Source organism: Hevea brasiliensis, chromosome 9 (assembly GCF_030052815.1).
Source record: "Hevea brasiliensis isolate MT/VB/25A 57/8 chromosome 9, ASM3005281v1, whole genome shotgun sequence".
Classification (NCBI taxonomy): Eukaryota; Viridiplantae; Streptophyta; class Magnoliopsida; order Malpighiales; family Euphorbiaceae; genus Hevea; species Hevea brasiliensis.
The window spans coordinates 30177981-30205527 of NC_079501.1; the positions used below are offsets into that span (position 1 = coordinate 30177981).

The window sequence follows — 27547 nt, forward strand, 5'->3', positions numbered from 1 at the left end:
TAACTCAAATGGGAGCTTAGCTCCCTCATCCAATCCCATCATGCATACAATTAATAATTTTACAGGTCCAACATAACTTTTATAATACATGCCCAATATAAAAATAAGTGCTTCTAACACATGTGAAGTCTAAAATTTAACTCAATTGTACAAAATATATTAAATACTATTAATGGACCTGCGAAGAAGAAGAGCAGGTTAGCCATAACAAATAATCCTCTTATAGCCTGGAAAAATAGATGAACAGAAGTGAGCGTTCAACTTAGAGAGTAAAATACCAATTTTAATCATAATCTCTATAACTATATAAAGCTAATGCACCCTGTGGAGTGAAATTCAATATCGTCATAATTTTCATATCATAACAGCAAAAAGGCAATTTGGAGCACTCACACACCTAACACTATCAAGCAATACATATATGGGAGCTGATCCCCTATACAGCCCTCTTAATCCAACCTCTGCCAGTGAGTGTCTCTCAAGCTGGGCTTTCGCTTAATAAACCAAATGTGGGGTCCCAGGGAGTGTCTCTCAAGCCGTGTCTACCCCGAAGGATCGGGTCCCAGGGAGTGTCTCTCAAGCCGTGTCTACCCCGAAGGATCGGGTCCCAGCGAGTGTCTCTCAAGCCCTATCTACCAGTCCTGTCCATATCCAATGCCATACCACACGCATGCCACGCACACACATTGCTCCAAATTACCACAAACAACATCCATGGCACTTCAACAATTATGAATGCAATATAAAATGTGCCTAGTGTTTAACTACATAGATACATATTTATAAGTGATGCATGGGCATACTTGAACATATAATAATATCGAAATTACAATTAAAATTAATATTTTATTCACAAACTTAAACCGAGGTCACTGCGGCGGCTGGGCGGAGGAGGAAGGCTGTCTCGGCTCACCTGACAATTTCATTGCAATTATTTAATATATTTGACTCAATACAAGTTTAGAAAAGATCAAAGACACCCTAAGTTGTGCTGAAAATCCGGCAATCTCCCTTATACCTATGACCTACCCAACCTGCAAAATGATTCAAATAACACTTCTAAATTCAACCCATATCTCATTATCATTATATGGCCCCTCCTGAGCCCTCCAAACCAAGCAATAATCACAATATCAGACAACTCAATTATAAGACTTCAAAACTAATATTTTTCAAAAACTATCCAAACGAACTTTAAAAATTCTATAAACCTGCCCCGCGGTCCTTAACAATATAATAAGGCTATTGCAATAGGAATCGTAATTTTCTTATCATCCACAAATATTTTATAAATTTTTTTCTAACCCAGTACAAGGCAAAAATTGAGTAATGTAGAGTTCGAGTTTACCTATGTCAAATCTGACAACTGAAACGCGTCCAGAACGTCTGAAAATGGTAGGGTAGCCTATAATCTTAACCCGATTCTGAAATAGTTTCAGCAGCTTATCTGCTCGGCCCGAAATTACAGATCTGGGCGACGATCGAATTTTCACGAAATAAAAATACATACGCGAAATCTACAATATCAGAGTTAGAATAATATATATATATATATATATATATATATATATATATATATATATATATATATATATATATATATATATATATAATAATTATTTGAAAATTAGGGATGTTACAATTCTTATAAAATTTTAATTTCCAATCAGGTTGATCAAGTCTTGAACATTACAAATGACAAGAAAAGCAAGAACAAAAGCTTAGCGACGAGGCAAACCATAACAAAGGCTACACCAACAAATGCAAAGGCAATAGCAAGGAAATTCACAGGAGCAATGGCAAGAAAGGCAATGGATTAATTTTATCAAGTCTTAAAAATATCACATTTTCATCACAAATACATAGATAATTCGTGTTTAATATAGTTTATTTTCATACATTATCCTAATCGTTTCAGCCCAAATTAAAATCTCATTAAATATATCTAAAAAGGGTTGCAATTTGATTTCTTAAATTAACTGGATTGAAATTACTAAAATAAAAAAATTTGATAAAAATAAACAAAATAAAATTAATTTGAATTTTTATAACCTAAAAGAAATGACCTTAAAATATGTAGTTGGTCAAGAAGAAAGAGGGAACGAGCATGGAGTTAGGACTCTCATTTATTTTTCCCATGTAACTTAAATTAATAGGAAGGGAATCATACCTAAATAAGGATAAAAACTTCCATTAAAATAAATTCCAATCAATTTAGTAATCCAACTATAATTTTTATTAGATTCCTTACTTTTTCAAATTTCTTTTGTATTATTTGGATGTGAGTTTATTATTATAATTTAATAGCTTTTATTAATAATAATAGCTATTAAACAATTCGACCAATGAATATGAGGCTTGTAACCTTAACTGCTCAGAATCAGTAGGTCATATTTCTTAGTTTTTTTTTTTTTTTAAGTAAAAATTTTATTAAAGAAGACTCTAGGAAACACTTAATATGATTGTCATTAATCTAAACCCGTCAATAGGCTTACCTAATACACCTAATCAAAACAATTAGGTGCTAGGTGAGAAAAAAACCTAGAAGATAAAGTACAAAATAGACAAAGGAAAGGCCATATTTCTTAGTTTAATTAGTAAGATTTGATATATATTAAGTATTTATTTGGTATTAAAATTGAAAGGTAAAAATTATTTTTTTTAAAAAAAATATTATTTTAAATATTATTAAAAAAATTATTTTAAAATTATTATTTTATTATTTTTATATTTTTATAATTAATATTTATTAAATTTAATTTTAAATTATTTTTTAATACACTTTAATTAATATATTTAAAAAGATATTTTTCTTAACAGGAACGTTTAGAGTAATATTAAACAGATTTAAAGTAGTGAAATGTGTCACTTTAGACGTATTTATTGTAATTAAAAAAAAGTACTTATTTTAAACTAGTTAATTAAGAATTAATAATGATCAACATGCTGCAAACTTGGTATCATTGTAATTTCCCTTTAAAAAGTGTCATGTCAACCTCAGTAGTTTCAATTATTGTATTTTTTTTTTTTTTAATTCATGAAGTCGCATGCACTGTTTCCTAGTCATGTATTCTTTATGATAATTTACTATTAAAAACGTATTCTTTATATTAAAACGTAATTATTTTTATAAAATTTTATGTCATCCTTTTTTTATTTATTCGCCTTGCATTAAAATTTTAATTTTTAATTTTATTGTTTCAGACACAACTTAAATGGTGTTTAATTTAGTTTATAAAAATTAATTTATATGTATAACTTATAAATTAATTTTAAATTTATAGGTATTTAAAATTTTAAGTAATTATATGTTTAATTGAAGTGCTTATAAATAACTTAATATATTTAGTAAAAAATAACTTATAAGCACATTTATTATTAAAATGACTAAAAAGAATATTTAATAAAATTGTGATGAAATTTTAAAAAATAAAAGAGGATAATATAGTAAAATACTTGGTCAAACTAGTTTATACGTATAGAATTTATAAGCACCAAAATGAAAAGTTAAGTTCCCTAGCTTATTTTTTTCTAGTTTATAAATTTAATTTATAAGCTCAAAAATTATTATAAACAAACAGATTAGTTTATTTTTATAACTTATAAACTGATTTGATCAATTTATAAACTAAAAAAAAAACCCTCTTAGTTCTATAAAATTAAACCTTCTTAATATTTTACATCCTAATATATTAATTTATACTGTGTAGCTATTTTAATTTATCTGCATTTTTTCTTGGTCAAATTACAATCACATGACTTTGAACCCTTTTGTAGTTAATCACTTTTTCAATATATGCTCCAATCATAATATGTTCCTTGCAAAAAGGTGCATTTGTTGTTTCCTTTTTCACTTTCTCGGTTTTACATCATTTCTAATCTGGTTTTCATAAAATTTCTTGTCTCAGAATAGTTTAATTACCAAAATATTAATCTATAGTGATTTGCTGTCTTTACCTTCTTCAAACTCAGTTGCACAAGCCTTCTTTTATAACTTACCACGGCTTCCACTTCTTCAACTCCTTCCAAGTATGATGTTTTTATTAGCTTTAGAGGCAAAGATATTCGTGAGGGTTTTCTCTCCCATCTCTTTGATGCATTGCAGCGAAAACAAATCAATACCTTCTTGGATGAAAACCTTCGGAAGGGAGAAGAGATCCCACCTACTCTCTTGGAAACAATTGAAGATTCTTATGTCTCAATAGTTGTTTTCTCTCAAAATTATGCAGATTCTCCATGGTGCTTGGATGAGCTTGTGAAGATACTCGAATGCAAGGAAACTTTAGGACAAGTAGTCTTACCAATTTTTTACCATGTATATCCAACTGACGTTCAAAACCTCACAGGGAATTTTGGGGAGGCATTTGCTTTTGCTGAGCATAGAGAAGAACTCAAAGGCTATTTAGACAAGGTGGATAAATGGCTCCATGCTTTGACGGAAATAAGCAATTTATCAGGATGGGATTCACGGAACATCAAGTAATTCGGTTATTTTCTTTTAACATTCTTATTTTTATTCATATATATATATATATATATATATATATATATATATATATATATATATATATATATATATATATATGAGAGTATTAATTCAAATATAGATACTGCTAATATGTACATCAATTTTGATACCATATTCTAAAATCAAAACATATTAGTTGTGCATTATTTACTTAGAAGTGGCTCCGTTTGTTTTATGAAAAATATTTTCTTGGAAAGCAATTTTCACATTTTCTCGTATTTGAGGCACTCAGAAAATGAGTTAACTGTAACGACCCAAACTAAGGGCTGTTATCAGCGTTAGATATCAGGTCAGCTTAAGGCTGCAGTGTAACACTCCTATTTGTATAGCCTGGTATATTTCACTATTTCGGTGACCGGTGTCGGTCTGGACAATTAAGGGGATTAGAATCACACTTAAGACAACTAGATAAGCCACAAACACAAATAATTAGTAATGTTCAATTAGTTAAGTATAAATAAGAAAAATAGAACAGAAGAAGTTAAACGAGCCGAGAGTCGCAGCGATGGGTGACCTCCTCGGGAACGACTGCGAAGTCATTTTAAACTCAAATTTCGAACTGTAAAAAGTGACGCCGCGGTCCTTAGGACCCTTATAAACACAGTGAAAAAGAGAAAATCATGAAAAATAACTGTTAAGCTAGTCAAATAATTAGGTCAGGGAGCCGAAAGAAATATGGAATTATTTGCAAACCGGGATGAACCGGCGAAGGGCAATTTGGTCGATTAACCCTGAGAGCTGACTCCTGACCTAACTGTCAAATAAAATCGGAGAAAAGAAAATTTCGGAATCGAGAATTAAATTAAAGAACTAATAGAAAAAAATAAATAGAAAAAAAAAGAAAGAAGTTAGAAAAGTCAAAAGTGATGACATCATGAAGGATGTCATAAAAGATTAATTAAATTATTTTATTAATATGGGAATTTTGGTCTTCAAAAAGGGATAAGATTAAAAGAAAAGAAAAAAAAAAATAAAACACAAGTCTTCTTCAAAAAAAAAATACGTCACTCTCTCCCTCCTCCATGTTTGTCCACCATTGATAAGTTATTCAAGCTTGAATAACTTGAATCCTTCCCATAAATTTAAACCTTGAACCCTAGAAAACTTCTAAATTACCATAGAAAGGAAGAATAGAGGAAAGAAAAAGGGAGAAATTGGAACAAAGATTGAAGATCAAAGATTTCACCTAAGGTTAGTATGCTAAACTTCTTATTTTCCATTTAAATGCATATGTGATGTTGTAATGAGCTTGTAAATAACCTTAAAATGAAATAAAAATTGGAAGAGGACTAAACTGAAATTTCGTCCAGCTTGGAGGGAGGGTGATTTTGTATGGTTTGAGGGTTTTGAATGAGTGTAGGAACCTTACTTAGTTGATTGATTAGCATTAAAACCATTAGATGTAGTTAATTGCATGAAATGTATGAGTTAGGGTTTGAATGCTAGGGTTTGTGAACCAAATTTTGGAGAAATGCTTAAATGATGACTTTGGTCTATTATGAGATGAAAAATGGTCAATAATGACCAAAAGAGATGTGTGGGAATTGTTGGAATGAAAACCAAATTCGTAGGTCAAATGGTCATGCTGCTGGTAGCATGACCAAACCTACTTTGAAGGACCAAAACAGGAATTTTACAAGCCCAATTGATATGCCACCAATTGGAGATGAAAATAGACATAAAATAGCACAATTTTCATCAAGGAACCATGGCCAAAAACTGACCAAAACTTAGTGAAACAATTGACCAAAGTGAAATGAGAGCAGGCTGCCACTGCACCAAACTTACCAAATGAATAGTAACTATTCATTTGGTCATAATTCGAGCTAGACAGGTCAAATTGACCTGAAATTTTACCAGCAATTAGATAAGATATAGATCTAAAACTTTCATGAAGAACATCACCCCAAATTATGCCATTAACCCATTCAAATTATTGAGCAAAGTTGAGTTACTGTACCTACGATCTGCAGAATTCCATTTGAGCAGTAATGTTTGAAGGGCTATAACTCTCTCTAGGAAACTCCGATTTAGGCGATTCTTGAACCGATGGAAACCTAAGACATAGTAGAACATTTCGTATGAAGAAAATTAGACCAAAATATAGACTTAACTTGATCAAATTACTGAACGAAGTTGGATCAAAAATCTGCCAGAACCAAAATTGCAACATGAACAGTGCACGTGAACAGTAATTGTATTTTGGCTATAACTTGAGCTACAAAACTCCAATTGGGGTGATTCAAAAATGAGAATACACTTAAGACAATAAGGAACATTTTCTATAAAGGAAGGTTTGCCAAATTCCAACAGTAAAAGGACTAATGAAATAGTGCAACTTAGGACCCCAAAACCGAAAATTGGCAATTTTGCCTAAAAGACTTAGGATTTAAGTAAATAACCAAAACCAACAAGTTTAGTGATCAAAATGTGGTATGTGGGTGAAGTTGGAGTTCCCATACCTATTAAGCCTTAGAAAGTCAACTATTTGACTTGAATAGTATAATGAATAGTAACCCGAAACACAAAATTTCAAGAACGTCGAGTTAAGCGCGTTAGAGCTAGGTAAAAGTGAAGCTAAATTTATTTTGGATTTATGTTAAGTTCTAGTACTGAAACATTATAAAATTGTGTGTTTCAGTTGAAAAGAATACCGGGAAGGAACCCGAGAAACCGAGTCGAGGCCAAGAGGCGACTCGCTTGAGGTTTGTGCACAACTAACTCTTTTGTTATTTTTCAATTTCAAATTGATTTGAAATAAATTTATTGTATGATTTATGATTTTTTTTGTGTTGAGAATTTTAACTTATTGAATGAAATTGTATAATTTGAATATAAATTTTCTTATGCATTTAAGGATTTATTGCATTATTTTGAGGATTATAAATTTTAAGTTTGAAGTGTTGCCAACCTTGAGCATGAATTTATGATGATTAAATATGTTGATTTGTAAATACTTTGCAAATATAAATTGTTTTGAATATGATTTGAAACCACAGTTGACATGACAAAATATGTTGTGAATTCTCATTAGCTTGTCTAGTGAGATAACTCCTCCACTTGATGGGGCGAGTTTCTTCCTCTCTGGCTTGCCAGTTGGGGAATGATGTGAATGAGTACTCATATATACTAGCTAGTCTTTGTTTCTCCCTTTTAGCCACGGTTATTGGGAGAATGTGAAATGTCGTGGTGTACAACACGGCATCTATGTGAATTTTGGGTCATGGGTTCGACAGTGTGTATTATTGGCAACGCCCTTTAAATTATGCATGATTTGATAAATTGTGATTGAAATAAATAATTTGTCAATGATTCAAAAAATTTTTCATTGTCTCGGAATTTAAAAGAAATATAAATAAATAGTTACTATTTGATCAAAATGTTATTCGAATGAATAATTTGCATGAATGAAAATGTTGATTTCTGAAGGTCATGGATTTTGAAGAATTTAGAAATTTTAAAATTCTATTTGTTATGAATTGTCAAGCATAAATTGTATTAAGTTTTAAATTATTAGTTTGTGCACCATTGAGTTCACCACTCAGCGATAGCTTTGTATGCTGTCGCAGATATAGAGACTAGAGGAGCAGCAGACTGAGCTGCTGAGGTGTGAGGGGCTATCAGCTTAAAGTCTTCGGGTATAATTTATACCCTAACTGTAAATATTTCTTTTGATGTATATATTGCACATAAATGTATGGACATATAAAAATGGGTCTTGAGCAGTTTGTATAAAATTTGTATAAAGTTATAATATATATTGTAGTTTGAAATTCTCTTAATGTAAATTTTGTAATGTTGTATCTAAATTGTTTTGATTCTAATGAAATATGAATGGAACTATTTCATTTAATTTGAATGAAATGTATTGTTAGTATTTTGAGGATTATTGAACTTTGAACTTGAGAAATTTATTGAAATGATTGTGAAATAGATTGAGTTTGATTGTGAAATTGAAGCAGTTGTTGAGAAAAAATTTTAGAAGTGCTTTTTACAGGTATTTGAAGAATTGGTTTCTCAAAATACAGACAAAACTCTGTCAAAATTTTTATAAAATTTGCGAAAGAATAAAATGGGCCAAAAGTTTTAACTAGTTTTTAATTTGAATTAAATGTTTTAAATACCTATTAGAAAATGCTCACCACTTACCAAAAATAAGAAAATTGTTTTAAAATCCCTTGTAGGATACTTAATGAGTTATCGGTAGGTGAAGTTCGGTAGTTCATTAGGTATTCTACGGGATCATGTTATGCCTTACAGAGGGGTAAGGTGTGACATGTTTTAGTGGTATCAGAGCAAGTTTTTGAAGTACGTTTTAAATTGTGAATTTGTGTCTTTCCTTGTTAAGTACAACTGCTCAATGTCCATAATTGTTACATACCGTGCATTACATCATGAATATGAACTAACGGGGAGAAATCTCCTTGTGTTGGGTGTACAGGAAATTGAAAAAAGAAAATCCTGTGAATAGATATGGACAAGAGGGATAAAATTGTAGAGCAGTCTGATACAGCTAACGTACAAAGAGAGGCCCCAGTTTCACAGAGCGTTGGGGGTCCAACTGCACCAATCCCTCCTATACAAATTACTGCTCAAACGGCCCAGCAGATGGCCATGTTCTTTCAGCAAATGGCTGATAATCTGTCAGCCCAGGCCCAAGTACAAACCCAACCCCCTCAAGAACAGCATGAAAAAGAGAAAAGTGGGAAACCCATCGGTCAAAGTTCGAGTAGTAATTTGGGAAAGAGAAAAGATTTTGAGGGACCTCGAGCTCCTAAGTATGACAGAGGTGGATCTTCAGGGAGGAAGCAATCAAGAACCATTCGTCAAAGAACCAGAAGTTCCTACCCTACCTGTCTCTGTGACGTTTGTGGGAAATTACACGGAGGTATATGCCATAGGGTCACTGGAGCCTGCTTCAATTATGGTGGAATTGGACATTTCGCCCGAGATTGTACTAGCGCACGTCGAGTTATGCCACATACTACACCAAAGGAATCAGTCCAAGGTTCTGATTTTAGAGGCTCATTAATAGTCAGTAGGGGCAGAGGCAGAAGTAGAGACAACACTTCGGGTAATCCTCACACAATAGACCAACCCGAGCAGAGGAATACACTAGAAAGAGGGAACGCCGTGCATCGAGGGGAAGAAGCAGAGACTTCAGATGTAGTTGCCGGTATATCCTTAACTTTTGAAAGGAATAATTATGTACTATTTGATTCCGGCTCTACTTGTTTATATGCTAATGCTAAAATTATATGTTCAACTGCTATTCCCTTGCATGGAGATAAATTTTAATGTGTTAGTAATTAGTCTTTTAGGATAAGAATTGCGATAATAAGCATGATTGGAGTTAATTTTGGAAAAGTTTCTAGTGAGAGACATCTCCTAGACTATGATAAATTATAAAGTTAATTAGTAAGCCTAATTAGGTAAAGCAAGAGGACCTAGAAGTAAGTTATAGCAATATATCTGCCCTAAATGGAAGTAAAGGTATTACTGTTGATAGATGTCAGTAAGTATCATAATCAAAATAAGTTTAAGATATTAGTGGATTTGAAAGAAATAAGACATAGGGAAGTTTGATCTATTGGGATGTATTGTAGTAACTATGCAATATACTTGATGTTTGTGCTGTAAGCTGCAGATTACAGTATTGACTTGAGATTTATTATGTAGAGCTACGTACTACCCAATAGTACATAAGGATAAGAATAGTTATAAATGATTTTCGCTCTGGTACAAATATACCAGAATAGAGTTTTATTACTAGAACTGAGTTTGAAAGTCCTAATTCAAGATTTAAAACTCTATGATTAGAATATCAAAATATCATGGTTGCAAGGTAGTGAGAGTTAAAGACTCCATTACCCTAGCATGAATTATAGTACATCAGGAATTGTTATGGGACTAGAGATTTTAGCATGGTAAAAATTTAAAAATAACACCTATAGGGCTAAGTCATCCAGTCTCTGATATGGGGTTTATAGTTGTTCAGGTATTGCAATGGATCTTTTGCTCAAAGTTTAGTAAGGAACAATATTCTATTTGTGTAACGGTAAGACACAAAATATAATTTTGTTTCCCTAGAAGAGACAGGATGCTATGGATGACAATTATAACTTATAAAATAGTTAAGAAATGATATTCTACTGATAACAGTAATTCGATAGGAACTAGTTGGCCAGGTATTCTTTAGGAAGAGCATAATTTTATTGTGCGGATCATAAGGATTAGATTAGAATTCAAGCGGAACTTTTGAATAGCATGGGTAACAGGAGAGTCTGGTAGACTCCCTTCTTAAGATTAAAGAATTGTTTATGGTTAAAAAAAAAAAAAAAGGTAATGATCACAGACCAGCGGAAAATAAGCTATAGAATATTGATAGATAAAAGAGTTGTGGAAGTAAAAATTTGAATAGTTAGTGCGAATGTAAAAAAGAAACATTATGAATATTAGTTAAAGTGTTGACTAGAATGGTCAGAGAACCAAATCAAAGTAATATTGAAGTATAGTGGATTTATTAGGGACGATAAGAGGTACCAAATTACGACTTGACAGCCAAGTTAAGGAAGAAGATAAGATTGAGGAATAAAATAATTAAAGTTAAGTTGTGGAATGAAAGAAGGAAACAAATAGAACAGTAAGAAATGAGAAAAACACTAGATGAGGAATTGCCACCAAGGCAAACAACCTACTTAAGATGCGTAATGATATCCTGAACTATTTTATCAAGAAGGAAATAAGTTAAACAAAAGCAAACAAGATAGTGCAAAATGGCACATAGGCCTTGGTCATAAATGGAGATGGTAAGATAATGGTTATGGACCTATGGCCAAGAAAGAGATAAGCAGTTCATATACGACCAACAAGGTCATTTAAGAAAAAAAGACTATAAAGGAAAATAATTATTAAAACAACAACAAGAAAAGACTAAAATATTCTAAACTAAACTGAAGGTTGCATCAAATAATCAAGAGATTTGATAAGAAAAGAGTAAAACTAAGTTCTCACCCATAGGATCATACGAGGTCCTAGAAAGAGTGGATCCACTAGTACACAGATTTGCTTACCTCTAAAACTGAAATGAAATTGAATCTAACTTATGACAGAAGCTCATAAGAAACTTGGCACACGAGGTAAGCAATTGATGAGTAAATAGTGTTGGTTAAAGTGCTATAGACCATTATTTTGATTATGAAGCTACGCAGAAATGTGAGAAAAACACGAGAAAACAATATGTATGACTATTTGAGGACAGATAGTGAACAGAATTTCGAGGACGAAATTATTTTAAGGGGGGGGAGAATTATAACACCCCTATTTGTATAGCCTGGTATATTTCACTATTCCGGTGACCGGTGTCGGTCCGGACAATTAAGGGGATTAGAATCACACTTAAGACAACTAGATAAGCCACAAACATAAATAATTAGTAATGTTCAATTGGTTAAGTATAAATAAGAAAAACAGAACAGAAGAAGTTAAACGAGCCGAGAGTCGCAGCGATGGGTGACCTCCTCGGGAACGACTGCGAAGTCATTTTAAACTCAAATTTCGAACCGTAAAAAGTGACGCTGCGGTCCTTAGGACCCTTATAAACACAGTGAAAAAGAGAAAATCATGAAAAATAACTGTTAAGCTAGTCAAATAATTAGGTCAGGGAGCCGAAAGAAATATGGAATTATTTGCAAACCGGGATGAACCGGCGAAGGGCAATTTGGTCGATTAACCCTGAGAGCTGACTCCTGACCTAACTGTCAAATAAAATCAGAGAAAAGAAAATTTCGGAATCGAGAATTAAATTAAAGAACTAATAGAAAAAAATAAATAGAAAAAAAAAGAAAGAAGTTAGAAAAGTCAAAAGTGATGACATCATGAAGGATGTCATAAAAGATTAATTAAATTATTTTATTAATATGGGAATTGAAAAAGAGAAAATCATGAAAAATAACTGTTAAGCTAGTCAAATAATTAGGTCAGGGAGCCGAAAGAAATATGGAATTATTTGCAAACCGGGATGAACCGGCGAAGGGCAATTTGGTCGATTAACCCTGAGAGCTGACTCCTGACCTAACTGTCAAATAAAATCAGAGAAAAGAAAATTTCGGAATCGAGAATTAAATTAAAGAACTAATAGAAAAAAATAAATAGAAAAAAAAAGAAAGAAGTTAGAAAAGTCAAAAGTGATGACATCATGAAGGATGTCATAAAAGATTAATTAAATTATTTTATTAATATGGGAATTTTGGTCTTCAAAAAGGGATAAGATTAAAAGAAAAGAAAAAAAAAATAAAACACAAGTCTTCTTAAAAAAAAAATACGTCACTCTCTCCCTCCTCCATGTTTGTCCACCATTGATAAGTTATTCAAGCTTGAATAACTTGAATCCTTCCCATAAATTTAAACCTTGAACCCTAGAAAACTTCTAAATTACCATAGAAAGGAAGAATAGAGGAAAGAAAAAGGGAGAAATTGGAACAAAGATTGAAGATCAAAGATTTCACCTAAGGTTAGTATGCTAAACTTCTTATTTTCCATTTAAATGCATATGTGATGTTGTAATGAGCTTGTAAATAACCTTAAAATGAAATAAAAATTGGAAGAGGACTAAACTGAAATTTCGTCCAGCTTGGAGGGAGGGTGATTTTGTATGGTTTGAGGGTTTTGAATGAGTGTAGGAACCTTACTTAGTTGATTGATTAGCATTAAAACCATTAGATGTAGTTAATTGCATGAAATGTATGAGTTAGGGTTTGAATGCTAGGGTTTGTGAACCAAAATTTGGAGAAATGCTTAAATGATGACTTTGGTCTATTATGAGATGAAAAATGGTCAATAATGACCAAAAGAGATGTGTGGGAATTGTTGGAATGAAAACCAAATTCGTAGGTCAAATGGTCATGCTGCTGGCAGCATGACCAAACCTACTTTGAAGGACCAAAACAGGAATTTTACAAGCCCAATTGATATGCTACCAATTGGAGATGAAAATAGACATAAAATAGCACAATTTTCATCAAGGAACCATGGCCAAAAACTGACCAAAACTTAGTGAAACAATTGACCAAAGTGAAATGAGAGCAGGCTGCCACTGCACCAAACTTACCAAATGAACAGTAACTGTTCATTTGGTCATAATTCGAGCTAGACAGGTCAAATTGACCTGAAATTTTACCAGCAATTAGATAAGATATAGATCTAAAACTTTCATGAAGAACATCACCCCAAATTATGCCATTAACCCATTCAAATTATTGAGCAAAGTTGAGTTACTGTACCTGCGATTCTGCAGAATTCCATTTGAGCAGTAATGTTTGAAGGGCTATAACTCTCTCTAGGAAACTCCGATTTAGGCGATTCTTGAACCGATGGAAACCTAAGACATAGTAGAACATTTCGTATGAAAGAAATTAGACCAAATTATAGACTTAACTTGATCAAATTACTGAACGAAGTTGGATAAAAAATCTGCCAGAACCAAAATTGCAGCATGAACAGTGCACGTGAACAGTAATTGTATTTTGGCTATAACTTGAGCTACAAAACTCCAATTGGGGTGATTCAAAAATGAGAATACACTTAAGACAATAAGGAACATTTTCTATGAAGGAAGGTTTTCCAAATTCCAACAATAAAAGGACTAATGAAATAGTGCAACTTAGGACCCCAAAACCGAAAATTGGCAATTTTGCCTAAAAGACTTAGGATTTAAGTAAATAACCAAAACCAACAAGTTTAGTGACCAAAATGTGGTATGTGGGTGAAGTTGGAGTTCCCATACCTATTAAGCCTTAGAAAGTCAACTATTTGACTTGAATAGTATAATGAATAGTAACCCGAAACACAAAATTTCAAGAACATCGAGTTAAGCGCGTTAGAGCTAGGTAAAAGTGAAGCTAAATTTATTTTGGATTTATGTTAAGTTCTAGTACTGAAACATTGTAAAATTGTGTGTTTCAGTTGAAAAGAATACCGGAAAGGAACCCGAGGAACCGAGTCGAGGCCAAGAGGTGACTCGCTTGAGGTTTGTGCACAACTAACTCTTTTGTTATTTTTCAATTTCAAATTGATTTGAAATAAATTTATTGTATGATTTATGATTTTTGTTGTGTTGAGAATTTTAACTTATTGAATGAAATTGTATAATTTGAATATAAATTTTCTTATGCATTTAAGGATTTATTGCATTATTTTGAGGATTGTAAATTTTAAGTTTGAAGTGTTGCCAACCTTGAGCATGAATTTATGATGATTAAATATGTTGATTTGTAAATACTTTGCAAATAGAAATTGTTTTGAATATGATTTGAAACCACAGTTGACATGACAAAATATGTTGTGAATTCTCATTAGTTTGTCTAGTGAGATAACTCCTCCACTTGATGGGGCGAGTTTCTTCCTCTCTGGCTTGCCAGTTGGGGAATGATGTGAATGAGTACTCATATATACTAGCTAGTCTTTGTTTCTCCCTTTTAGCCTCGGTTATTGGGAGAATGTGAAATGTCGTGGTGTACAACACGGCATCTATGTGAATTTTGGGTCATGGGTTCGACAGTGTGTATTGTTGGCAACGCCCTTTAAATTATGCATGATTTGATAAATTGTGATTGAAATAAATAATTTGTCAATGATTCAAAAAATTTTTCATTGTCTCGGAATTTAAAAGAAATGTAAATAAATAGTTACTATTTGATCAAAATGTTATTCGAATGAATAATTTGCATGAATGAAAATGTTGATTTCTGAAGGTCATGGATTTTGAAGAATTTAGAAATTTTAAAATTCTATTTGTTATGAATTGTCAAGCATAAATTGTATTAAGTTTTAAATTATTAGTTTGTGCACCACTGAGTTCACCACTCAGCGATAGCTTCGTATGCTGTCGCAGATATAGAGACTAGAGGAGCAGCAGACTGAGCTGCTGAGGTGTGAGGGACTATCAGCTTAAAGTCTTCGGGTATAATTTATACCCTAACTGTAAATATTTCTTTTGATGTATATATTGCACATAAATGTATGGACATGTAAAAATGGGTCTTGAGCAGTTTGTATAAAATTTGTATAAAGTTGTAATATACATTGTAGTTTGAAATTCTCTTAATGTAAATTTTGTAATGTTGTATCTAAATTGTTTTGATTCTAATGAAATATGAATGGAACTATTTTATTTAATTTGAATGAAATGTATTGTTAGTATTTTGAGGATTATTGAACTTTGAACTTGAGAAATTTATTGAAATGATTGTGAAATTGATTGAGTTTGATTGTGAAATTGAAACAGTTGTTGAGAAAAAATTTTAGAAGTGCTTTTTACAGGTATTTGAAGAATTGGTTTCTCAAAATACAGACAGAACTCTGTCAAAATTTTTATAAAATTTGCGGAAAAATAAAATGGGCCAAAAGTTTTAACTAGTTTTTAATTTCAATTAAATGTTTTAAATACCTATTAGAAAATGCTCACCACTTACCAAAAATAAGAAAATTGTTTTAAAATCCCTTGTAGGGTACTTAATGAGTTATCGGTAGGTGAAGTTCGGTAGTTCATTAGGTATTCTACGGGATCATATTATGCCTTACAGAGGGGTAAGGTGTGACATGTAGGAACCCGTAGCAAGCCTAAAACCTGAGAAGCACACATACATTCCTGCATTTCACTAATTAAACATATTTCAAATCATTACGCCTTAGTCTTTTCATCCATGCATAAACATTCTTAATATAAAAATGGTTTATAATTTGAATTTTAACATACATAAGACCCAAAGGGTAGTGGTTCTACATGCATGCTTCCACAAGGGATAACATATTATATACATCATCATACTTGATAATATTACATAACTCCAATTTTTCTTTAATCACCAGCACAACATTATCTATTCATAAATTATATGTCCATATACCCATACATCATACATCAAGGAAGGGCTAAGGCTACCCCTGATACTCTCTCTTTTAGGAACTCTTTTAGTCCTGCAACTTTGCATTTGGGAGTTAGGGGAATGGGGTAAGCTTACACAAGCTCAGTGAGTAAACTAACCATCATTAATTGTATCATTCATTCATACATGTGCAATGCATCATTCACGAGGATTTTCACATTACAAACATTTCACGTAAAATGGATATTATCAACAGTAACTCTCCAAACTTTCCTTTTAAACATGACCTGTGTCATGTACCCTGGGGCAACTTACAGATCTCCCTTGAAGGGTAACTTAAAGATCTCCCCATGGGATTTACATTATGGATGCATAACATACATAATGTTACATGGTCAAAATATGGGGAGAGTTAGTGGGTCATCCAATATCCATCAATGCACCAATAACAAATTATGCAATTATGCAACATCTTTATATTCTATATGCATAGATCCTAATAAATATGACTTGATGCATTAGGATGCTTATTAATTACATATAAATGGTTTTCGTTTCATTAATGTTAGAGTTACTCACCTCTTGTAGCCTATCAACCACCTTACTCGAATAAGAGTTATCCTTGGATTCTTATCCTTTTGAGTCCCTCAAGCCCGATCTTATAAAATTGGACCCTAGAGTATTATATAAGGTTTTAAAAATCTATACATATCATAAATATCCTATTCTAAGCCCTTAGAAACCGTGAAACCATATCTTGGAACCTTAGAAAAGAAGGAAGAAAAAGTCAGGCAGAACCCACTTCGGCTGCTGAAGTTTTAGGCTTCAGACGATATTTTTATCCAATGCTGACTTTGGCTATTGAACCTAAAATATTTTCAAATTTTTTGAGAAATTGCATGCTTCGGCAGTCGAACCTCTAGCTTTGGCTACCAAACTTGAAAATTTCCAAAATTTCTAAGTTAAAAACCTATAGATTCCTTCTCCCATTAACATCCAAACTCATTTTAAAGTTTCAAAACATAATCCCATCACATTTACACATCTTTAAGGCCTAATGTAACTTGGAAACATGTTTAATACCCACATACATTATTAAAAAACTCAAATCCTAGGTTTTCCCCAAACCTAACATAGCATATGCATGGATTTCTTCAAATATATCATGGAAAACTAGCCATTTAAAGCCTATAACACTTAAACATAATTATTCTAATAATAAAACATAAGATTTCCTCATAAATCACAAAACTCTAATCCTAACATGCATAAATTTCCCCCAAAACTTAACTTAAAACAATTTTTCATGAAATCAAAATTATAGAAACCTCATTCCTAATCAAATTTCCTGAATCTACTCATTAGATCAAGAAGAAAAGGAAGTTACCTGTTTTCTTGGAGCTTTGAGGTTGGAGAACCAAAACTTCAAAACTTGAATCTACTCTTTCACGCTTCTAAATGGAAGAATCTCCCTCTAGATCTTCAAAAATCTAAAGAAATCTCTTCAAAGAGCTCCTTATAAGCCCAAGTAATTGAGAGAGAGAGAAAAGAAGAAAAATCCAAGTGTTTTGGTAGCAAAATAGGCTTTGGATCCCTTTTATACCCTCTCTATCAAAGGGCTTCGGCTATCGAGGTTGTTTCTGTCCAAAAGAGCTTTTGGGCAGCAAAAAGGGGCTTTAGGTATCAAAAGTCCATGTTTTGGCTGCCAAAACTCCTTCTACTAGAAATACTCACTTAAAAATTTTTAAAACATTTTTCGTTCTTAAATACAATTCGAAAATTTCACACATACATAAACATACATTCACATCTTATTGCCACTATCTTGTTAGTAAAGTTTTATTTTTCACTAGAATATTCCGTTAAATATAGATATTCTGATATTAAAAAATAGCGGGTATTACATTAACGGAGATCAAAAGGAAAAATTAAGCCATTTTTCAACAAAATGGCATCCTCTTTTCAAAAGGGGAAGTCATTTTATGAACTTTAATAATCTTATTAAAATGTTAAAAAATTTATACATATATGGCATAAACACATATGTATTATTAGTTTAACATTACAACCAAATAATGAAAAATTTTTTCATGGAAAATATTTTTTTAGAAAACAATTTACATAGAAATCATTTTCCATATGTAAATTTTTCGTAAAATAAATGGAGTTTAAGAGTGGCTCATTTTGACTTACTAGCATTTATTCTTTATAAGTATCAGGTCTGAATGCAAACTAGTTGAGAAAATAGCCAACGATGTTTCAGAGAAATTAAGACACGCCTCTTCAAGTGATTCTTACAATGATAACTTAGTTGGAATTGATTCACGTGTCAAGAAAGTGGAATCCTTGTTATGTATTGAATCAACAAATGATAAAAGGGCCATAGGAATTTGGGGAATGGGAGGTATTGGCAAGACAACTATTGCTGGTGAAGTATTTAGTCGAATTATGGCTAAATTTGACGGTCACTATTTTGTTGATAATGTCAGAGAGGAAATGAGAAAGCAAAGACCAATTGTTTTACGAGATAAAATCATTCATCAATTGTTAGGAGACAAAAATTTATATATAAACACACCTAAGTTACATGCTTTCATTAGGAGAAGACTTAAGAACAAAAAGGTTGTTATTGTTTTCGATGATGTGGATGATCCAAACCATTTAAAGCTTCTAGCAGGAGAGTGTGCTTTATATCATAATGGAAGTAGAATCATTGTAACGAGCAGAGATAGGCACGTGCATAAGAATGTTTGCCCCGAGGATTATATATATGAGGTTGAAAAATTAAATTATGATGAAGATCTTTGTCTTTTTAGCTTGTATGCATTCAAACAAAATCATCCCAAGAAAGGATATGTGAATATATCGAAGAAGGTGATAGCATATGCTCAAGGCATTCCACTGGCTCTTAGAATTTTAGGCTCTACTTTGTATGACAAGGAGATTGAAGAATGGGAAAGTGAGCTGGAAAAACTAAAAGATATTCCTGATATGAACATTCAAGCAGTTTTGAAAATAAGTTATGATGGACTAGAGCGACATGAAAAGAGCATATTTCTTGATATTGCATGTTTGCTAAAAGAGGAGCTTAAAGATCGTGTTGAGAGAATATTAGAAGGTTGTGATTTTTTTCCAAGAAGAGCGATAAGTCATCTAATTGATAAATCTCTTGTGACTGATTCAAACGGTAGGATGGGTATGCATGACTTGTTACAACAAATGGGGAAGGATATTATTTATGAGGAATCCAAACAGCTTGGAGAACGCAGCAGGTTGTGGAAATATAAGGATATTTGTCATGTATTGACAACAAATGCTGTAAGGACCAAACTAACCTATACATCTTCTTTCTTTACCATATATATTTAAGTTTTGTAAGAAAACCGTGGCTTTCATAAGAATTAAGTGCAATGACTATATTGTATTGAATTATCCTTTTTGTTATTTATTAGGTAACTGAAAATGTTGAAGGCATATTACTTGACGTGTCTGGGAATGGATATTTGGAGCTAAGTTCCATAGCCTTCACGAAGATGTGCAATCTTAGATTTCTTAAACTATTTGATGCTTCTTATTCCAGACAAGGACAAGTTCTGCTTCCTAGCGGCCTTGAATTTCTACCAGAAGAGCTAAGATACCTTTACTGGGAAAGATACCCTTTGAAATCCTTGCCATTAAATTTTTGCCCAAAAAATCTTGTAGAACTTCACATGCCTAGAAGCAACCTCATACAACTTTGGAATCGAGATAAGGCAAGAGTTATTGTGCTACTTTATAATTTAGCTACATTTTGTGAAGTTAATTAGCATATGCTAATTTGTTGATATTTTTATTACAGGCTCTTGGAAATTTGAAATATTTAGACCTCAGCTACTCTTTCGAGCTAACCAGAGTTCCAGACTTGTCTAGCGTTTCAAATCTTGAGGTTTTATATTTGGACGAATGTAGAAGCTTGATTGAAATTCTCAGCAGCATTGGCAAGTTGAAATGTCTAAAAGAAGTTACTCTCAATGATTGCAAAAAACTGCATAGCATTCCACAAAGCATCTGCAATCTGAAATCTCTTACAGACCTTGATATCTCATATTGTTTGAATGTCAATGGATTGCCAGAGAACATAGGGGATTTAGAATTGTTGAAGGTCCTTTATATATCTGGAAGTGGAATAAAAACATTACCATCATCCATCAATCAATAAGGAAAATTGGAAGAGTTAAGGTGTAGGGGATGTGAAGTTTTGACATTGCCTCCTTTGACAGGTTTGTCTTGTGTAAGAGTAATTGATTTAGATGACACTTGTATATTAGAAATTCCCTAGAGTCTTTGTTTTCTAGTGTCATTGGAAGAGTTATATTTAGGTGGAAACAATTTTGAGAGCATACCGGCAAGCATTAAACAACTACACAAGTTAAACTGGCTTACATTAAATGGTTGCAAAAGACTTAAATTTTTACCGGAGCTTCCATGCTTAGAAGAGTTACATGCATCGAATTGCACATCTCTGGAATCTGCATCAACATCATTCCTTTTCCAAGAACATGAAGATGAAGAAGAAGAAAAATATCTTGACTTTCGTAATTGCATCAATTTGGATAAGGGCGTATATGAGAAAGTAATGGAGGATGTATTGGAAACGCATCTGTTGAAACACAAGGTATGGTTCCCTTTCTCAAGTTTTACAAGAAACACAAAGATAAGCATGGATTTTTTTTTTCTTTCTTTCATGAAAGAACTTACAATTTTCTCGATACAGGTTGTTAAATTATTTATAGCCGGGGATGAAGTGCCTCAAACAATGAGATACAAGAACCAGAGTGGATCTTCTCTTTCATTCATACTAGATCGGCCTCACTTGATTGGTTTATCCTTTTGTGCTGTTTTTGATCCCAAAAATTGTCCTGGTGATGATATGGCTGACATTATTTGCAAAGCCCAATTCATAGATAAATCTGGAGATAACAGTAAAAATTTTGATTTCTATTTGATGATTTTGAAAGTTGGTCTGTCATATTCAGAACATGTGTTCCTTTGGAATGAATTGTTCAACATGGAAGACAGTTTCGTTGAGGCCTCATTTCAGTTCTGCATTCACAAGGTGTCATTCAAGCCAACATATCATGAGGATTTTGATTACGAGGCTATAATTAAGTGTGGGGTACATCCTGTGTTTCGAGACGATTGTCTTTGCAGAGATAAAAAGAGAAGCAGAAATCAAGAAGATGAGGAAGACGAACCTTCACCTCAAAGATTGAAACAAGAACAAAACCCTTCTCATACGCAGGATAAATCATGAACCTTCTCTCCAACTAAACCAAACCAGATTCAGAATGACAACAGGCAAAGGAATTTCTTATTTGGTGTTTCATCATTCATAATTTATTTACTCTAACAAGTACTTGTAATCTTTTGCAGCACTACCACCACTTAATAATCAATATATATATATTATATTTAATAATTTATATATATTCATGACGTAATAACAAAATTAGTAAAATTTGTTAATGTTCATCTATTTTATAGGTCTTAACGATTCAAACATTGTTTTTTTTTATAACATATATATAATGATAATTTAAAAAAAAATAAAAAAAATGATTTTTTGAGATTAATATCAGCAATGTAATTTGTTCAATGATAAATCTAATATCAATCAATTATAGAATTATGACACAATTAAATCCAAAAGAACAAAATGTTGAGTTGAATTGCACCAATTGTTACACTCATTTCATATAGGCATTTTAGGGTAGTTTTGCATCCATTTTGCTCTTATATTTTAGTATATTTTATGTTTTTAGCTTTATTTTAGCTTATTTGTTAACTTTAGATATTTTATATTTGATTTTTGTAATTTTGTTGTTTTTTATAGGATTTTGTGGCAAATCGAAAATTAATGAGTGCATTAGGAAGTGATTTGAAGAAATTTGGAATTCTTTAAGCATGGAGGAAAGTTGAAGAAATCAAGCTTTGAAAGAGCAAATTAGTCGAAATTTGCTTGAGACTTTGCTTATGATGTTGCTTAGGGTATGTCATATAAGCTTAACCTTAAGCCTGTTCAAGCTGAAAGTCAAGCACGGCTTAAATCCTATATATTCAAGCTTTTACTCCACAACCTGCCGAGAATTGCTTAAGATCCTACTTAGGGTAAAGCGGCAGTGCTTAAGGTGCAGCACAAGTCAAGCTGGAAGTCAAGCGTGAGCAGAAAAGTCCATTTTACTCCAAATCTGCCGAGATTTGCTGAGGATTTGCTTAACCTTAAGCAGACAGTGCAACCAGAGGCTGAAATTTGCTAAGAAGCTGCTTAGGGTTAAGTCGCACCCTGCTGCATCGCCAAAACGTGAATAATGTCACGACTTGGATAATTTTATACCTCATTTCCTATCCACTCCTTGGCTCCTATTTACTTTTAGGGAAACTTTTTGAGACGATATAAATTCATCATTTCCTAGTTTTTGCAATATGAAGAAAGGGGAGAAAACAAAAAGGAAAGAAATATAAATAAAGAGAGGAGGAGAAACGCCATTTTTTCTGGGGAGGAGCTGCTGCAATCATTTTTTGGAGCTCCAGAAACCAGAGTTTTGGGTTCTTCTACCTGGGTTTTTCTCTTATCATATTTTTCTTTACTTTTCCATCAATCTTTCTTGTAAATATCATTATGAGTGAGTAAACTCTTTAGATTTCAGAGTTGAGAAATATGTTTTAAATTAATTTGTGGATTTGGACTGGGTATTTCCTTATTTTACATAAATACAAGTTTTGATTCCTTCCTTGTGTGCTTGATTTACTTACCTAATGTTGGTACCCATTGGGTATTGTGTTAATTTTTTATTGAAGGACCGAAATATGAAAGTCATTGATAGATAATCAAGGATTGGAACTTAAAATCACATAGATTTAGAAATAAACTAGGATTTTAAGAGGAATTAATTATTGGTTACAAAACTTAATGGGTTTTAAAGTAATCAAATAACATACGAAAGTAGGTTTGGTTATTTTATAATACACTTTGGTTTGCTTGAAAAAGATATCAAAGGAATTTAGAATCAATTTCCTTCAAACTCTATTTTTCCCTTAAAATTGGAATACCCAAGACAAATCCCAATTAATTTATGCATAAACCCCCAACTCTGAAATCACTCTTAACATAATTAGACCTTGATTTAAATTACCCATTATTAATTTAGTTTAATTGCAAACTAGATTTAGAATTTATTTGTTTGCTCTTTACCCATTCTAATTAGATTAATCAATTTACCTTACTCATTTACATTTACCATTTATTCATCAATCATTAGCCCAAATAATTGCTTCATTCATAGTTTGGTACTCAAACGGCAAATCCTCGTGGGAATGATACTTGACTCATCACTCTATTACTTGAGACAACCCGTATACTTGTGGATACGCCCATCAAGTTTTTGACGCCGTTGCCGGAGATTTGATTTTTGTTTGATATTGAACAATTGTTTGTTTGGTTAATTTGGGTATTTTATTTTATTTTAATTTCTTTTACCATTTTACTTTGAGAATTTGTTTATTTTGTTTTTCAGGTACTTTATTTTATGAGAAGGACAAAAAGTGAAGAAATCAATTTATTCTTTGATCCGGAAATAGAAAAGACAACAAGAGCTTTAAGAGCAGAATCTAAGAGGAGAAAAGTTGAATTTAAAGCTCAACAACAACAAGAAAGAGAACAAGAGCAAGAGCAATTACAAGAAGAAATGGCCAACAACAATAACAACCGCTCTGTGAAGGATCACGCCTATCCTAACATTGGGGATTTCATGCCAAGTATCACAAGACCAAGAGTAGAAGCTAATAATTTTGAACTGAAGCCTGCACTCTGTCAGATGGTACAACAATCATAATTTGGGGGAAGTCCAGTGAAAGTCCAAATGTGCATCTAGCACACTTTCTTGACATCAGTGATATGTTAGAGATAAATGGAGTTTCTGATGATGCAATTCGACTCAGATTATTTCCTTTTTCTTTGAAGGACCGAGCTAGAGAGTGGTTACATTCTTTGCCACCGGGTTCTATCACAACATGGGATGAACTTTTTCAAGCATTTTTAGCTCAATATTTTCCACCAAGCAAGACAGCTAAGCTAAGAAATGAGCTGACTTCTTTTAAACCTAGAGATGATGAGAGCTTGTATGAAGCATGGGAGAGATACAAGGATTTGCAAAGGAGATGTCCACATCATGGGATTCCTAAGTGGATGCTTGTTCAACACTTTTACAATGGAGTTTCACCAGCTATTAGAAGTACCATTGATGCATTTTCTGGAGGTGATCTTATGGAGAAATCTAAAGATGAAGTTTTTTTTCTGCTCTTGATAAAATTGCTTATAACAACTACCAATGGAGTTATGAGAGGAATGAGATCAAGAAACCAGCTGGTATGTTTGAGCTTGATGCCATGAATATGATTAATGCTAAGTTTGATGCTTTGACAAGGAAAATGGACAAGCTAAGCATGAAAGTAGATTCTTCAACTGGAGGTTCTAGTAATTTAGTGGATGTTGGGGCTGCAAATGTCAATTGTGCAGCAAATTTTTCTACACTTAGTCAAGATTTTTCAAGTGAGCAAGTGGATTATGTGGGAAACTACAATCAAAGACCAGGTGGTAACCCATTTTCTGCAACTTATGATCCAGCGTGGAGAAACCACCCCAATTTTTCTTGGGGAGGTAAACAAGGACAACACCAAAATTTTAGCAACCTTCTACGTATCAACAACATCAGAATTTTCAGCAGAATAGAGGTCCTGGGATTCCTAAACCTCAAAATGCACCTACTCCACCTCTACCACAACAAGCACAACTAGATAAGACAACTAGATTAGAAGCTATGATTGAGACTCTACTTATGAGCCATCAAAGTCAACAAGATATGATTTCTCAATTAGCATCTAAAGTAGATAAAATGGAAACACACAACAAGATATTAGAGAATCAAATAGCTCAACAGACTAGCTTTTCAAATAGTAAAGCTTTTGGGAAGCTTCCTAGCCAATCTGAGAATCCAAGGGAGCAGTGCAATACTGTTACTTTAAGAAGTGGAAAGGTAATGGGGAAAGAACACGAAATTGAAGTAAAGTTGAAAGAAAAGAAAGATGAGTGTGAGAGTGAATCCACTTCAACTAAAGCTAAAGCTATTAAGGAAGCAAATGAAGAGAAAGAAGATAAAAAGAAAATAGAAGAGAAATATGTGCCTCCTGCACCGTACAAGCCACCATTGCCCTTTCCTCAGAGATTTCAGAAAGCACAATTAGATAAACAGTTTGGGAAATTCCTTGAAGTTTTGAAGAAGTTGTATATCAACATTCCATTCACCGATGTCATTTCTCAAATGCCTTCTCATGCTAAGTTTTTAAGGGAGCTTTTATCAAATAAAAGAAGGTTGGAAGATTATGAAACTATTGCACTTACTAAGGAGTGCAGTGCTACATTGCAGAACAAGCTCCCACCTAAGCTGAAAGATCCTGGAAGTTTTTCCATACCATGTCACATTGGAGAAACAAGTATTGAGAGAGCATTATGTGACTTGGGGGCTAATGTTAGCTTGATTCCACTTTCCATATGTGAGAAGTTAAAGGTTGGAGATCTAAAGCCCACAACTATTTCTTTACAGTTAGCTGACAGATCTATAAAGTATCCAGTTGGGATTTTAGAGAATGTACCATTAAAAGTTGGGAAGTTTTTCATTCCAATGGATTTTATTGTACTAGAAATAAAGGAGGATGTAAGAACGCCCATCATACTTGGAAGGCCATTTTTAACCACTGCAGGAGCTAATATAGATGTAAAGAATGGGAAATTGAAGTTGACAGTGGGGGAGGAGGAAATAAAGTTTAATTTATTCTAACATTCCAAGGAACCAGCTGTGATGAATTCTTGTTATAGGGTAGATGTTATAGAGCATGATGCTGAAACTGAAGTTACTCAACTAGAGGAAAATCAAGCTATTCCAATGCAATGCAATCAGCATAAAGTGCGAAAGAAAAAGTCAGCTTCACCATCTCATTTGATTGACAATGAAGCTTCGAAAGTTAAGCTCAAGCCTCCATCAAAATCACTCAAAAGAGGAGATTCATCTAAAGTTTGTAATAATATTCTTCAAGATATAGTTGGGATTCTGAACAAAGCAATAGGTATTTTCACATATAATGGGAAAAAGTTGAAGTATAAATTCATTTCAGCACCTGTTGTGAAGGGAGGTAATATTTTCCAATTCCAACCACCATGAGCTTTGAAAGGAAGGTCAAGCTTAAGACCTTAAACAAGTGCTTCTTGGGAGGCAACCCAAGCATATCCTTTTATAGTTTATTAATTTTCCATTTCATTTCATTTTCAGTTTTCACCCTCATTAAACTCAAAAGTGATATTTGTTTATCTTTTGTAGGTCAGTCATGAAGATTGGGCAAATTGAGACAAAAAGGAAGAATTAAGAGGGAGCAAGTATAAAGCAAATTCATGCATTTATCTAGTCCCTGTGAACAGTAACACTTTTAAACTTGTGCTAAATTGCTGATATTGAAATCTACTTGATAGCACATGTTTGATTTTGTGTCTTTTGTAAATTTTGTGAAATGTAACTTGAATGAGGATCAATTTTGATATTTAGGACTGATGTGAGCTTTATTAAAGTGCAAAAATAGTGTTTGTTAAGTTTTACCTTTTAGTGTATATATAGTTTTTGTAGTTAGTTAGAGTTTGCATGTTTTTGTTTAAGTTACTGTTTATGTTACTTTCATGCTACTGTTCATGCTACCTAAGAAGTCAATTTCTATATATTTTCTACAATTTTTGAATGCTTGGAACTTGTCTCAAATGCTACTAAAATGTGCTTTGGGTATAAACTTAGAAATAAGACTATTGCAAAAGGGTGATCACAATCCATGCCTAATTTGATCTATTTGCCTTTAAATTCACCCATGGTTGTATTATGTTTGATAAGTTTATGAGAAATGATGAGCTAAAATTCTTCAATTTTATGGTGTTTGTGTGTATTTGAGATTTGCTGAGGGTCATGATAGCATTTGGACAATTTTTGGTAAGTAAAATCACATTCTTTTTCAAAACCTGCCGAAATTTGCTGATGATGTTACTTACTCTAAGCAGTACCCT

The 27547-nt window shown here is 32.7% G+C and overlaps 2 protein-coding genes and 1 non-coding gene across 3 annotated transcripts; 2 read left to right on the forward strand and 1 right to left on the reverse strand.

Moving 5' to 3' along the window:
- Window positions 1-1350: 1350 nt before the first annotated feature.
- On the forward strand, window positions 1351-21706 carry LOC110660830 (disease resistance protein RPV1-like). Its single transcript, XM_058152217.1, has 8 exons — window positions 1351-1395; window positions 1671-1808; window positions 4031-4479; window positions 18633-19731; window positions 19866-20165; window positions 20252-20554; window positions 20873-21067; window positions 21167-21706. Exons 1-8 carry the CDS (start codon window positions 1351-1353, stop codon window positions 21704-21706), a joined length of 3069 nt encoding a protein of 1022 aa, XP_058008200.1.
- Window positions 21707-24520: 2814 nt separating this feature from the next.
- LOC131183738 (small nucleolar RNA R71) lies at window positions 24521-24627 on the reverse strand. The gene has a single exon (XR_009151763.1). It is a non-coding gene; the product is annotated as a small nucleolar RNA R71 (small nucleolar RNA).
- Window positions 24628-25343: 716 nt separating this feature from the next.
- On the forward strand, window positions 25344-26666 carry LOC110665340 (uncharacterized). The gene is made up of 2 exons (XM_058152218.1): window positions 25344-26269; window positions 26324-26666. Exons 1-2 carry the CDS (start codon window positions 25344-25346, stop codon window positions 26664-26666), a joined length of 1269 nt encoding a protein of 422 aa, XP_058008201.1.
- The last annotated feature ends 881 nt before the right edge of the window (window positions 26667-27547 follow it).

Bases quoted from the DNA above. Each gene is read 5' to 3' on its own strand.
- LOC110660830 (XM_058152217.1), top strand. From the start codon at position 1,351: ATGTCAAATCTGACAACTGAAACGCGTCCAGAACGTCTGAAAATG. The intron at 19,732-19,865 runs GTAAGGACCAAA...GTTATTTATTAG, and splicing joins ATGTATTGACAACAAATGCT to GTAACTGAAAATGTTGAAGG. The intron at 20,555-20,872 runs GTCCTTTATATA...TTTTTACCGGAG, and splicing joins GGGATTTAGAATTGTTGAAG to CTTCCATGCTTAGAAGAGTT.
- LOC110665340 (XM_058152218.1), top strand. From the start codon at position 25,344: ATGGAAACACACAACAAGATATTAGAGAATCAAATAGCTCAACAGACT. The intron at 26,270-26,323 runs GTTTAATTTATT...TTCTTGTTATAG, and splicing joins GTGGGGGAGGAGGAAATAAA to GGTAGATGTTATAGAGCATG.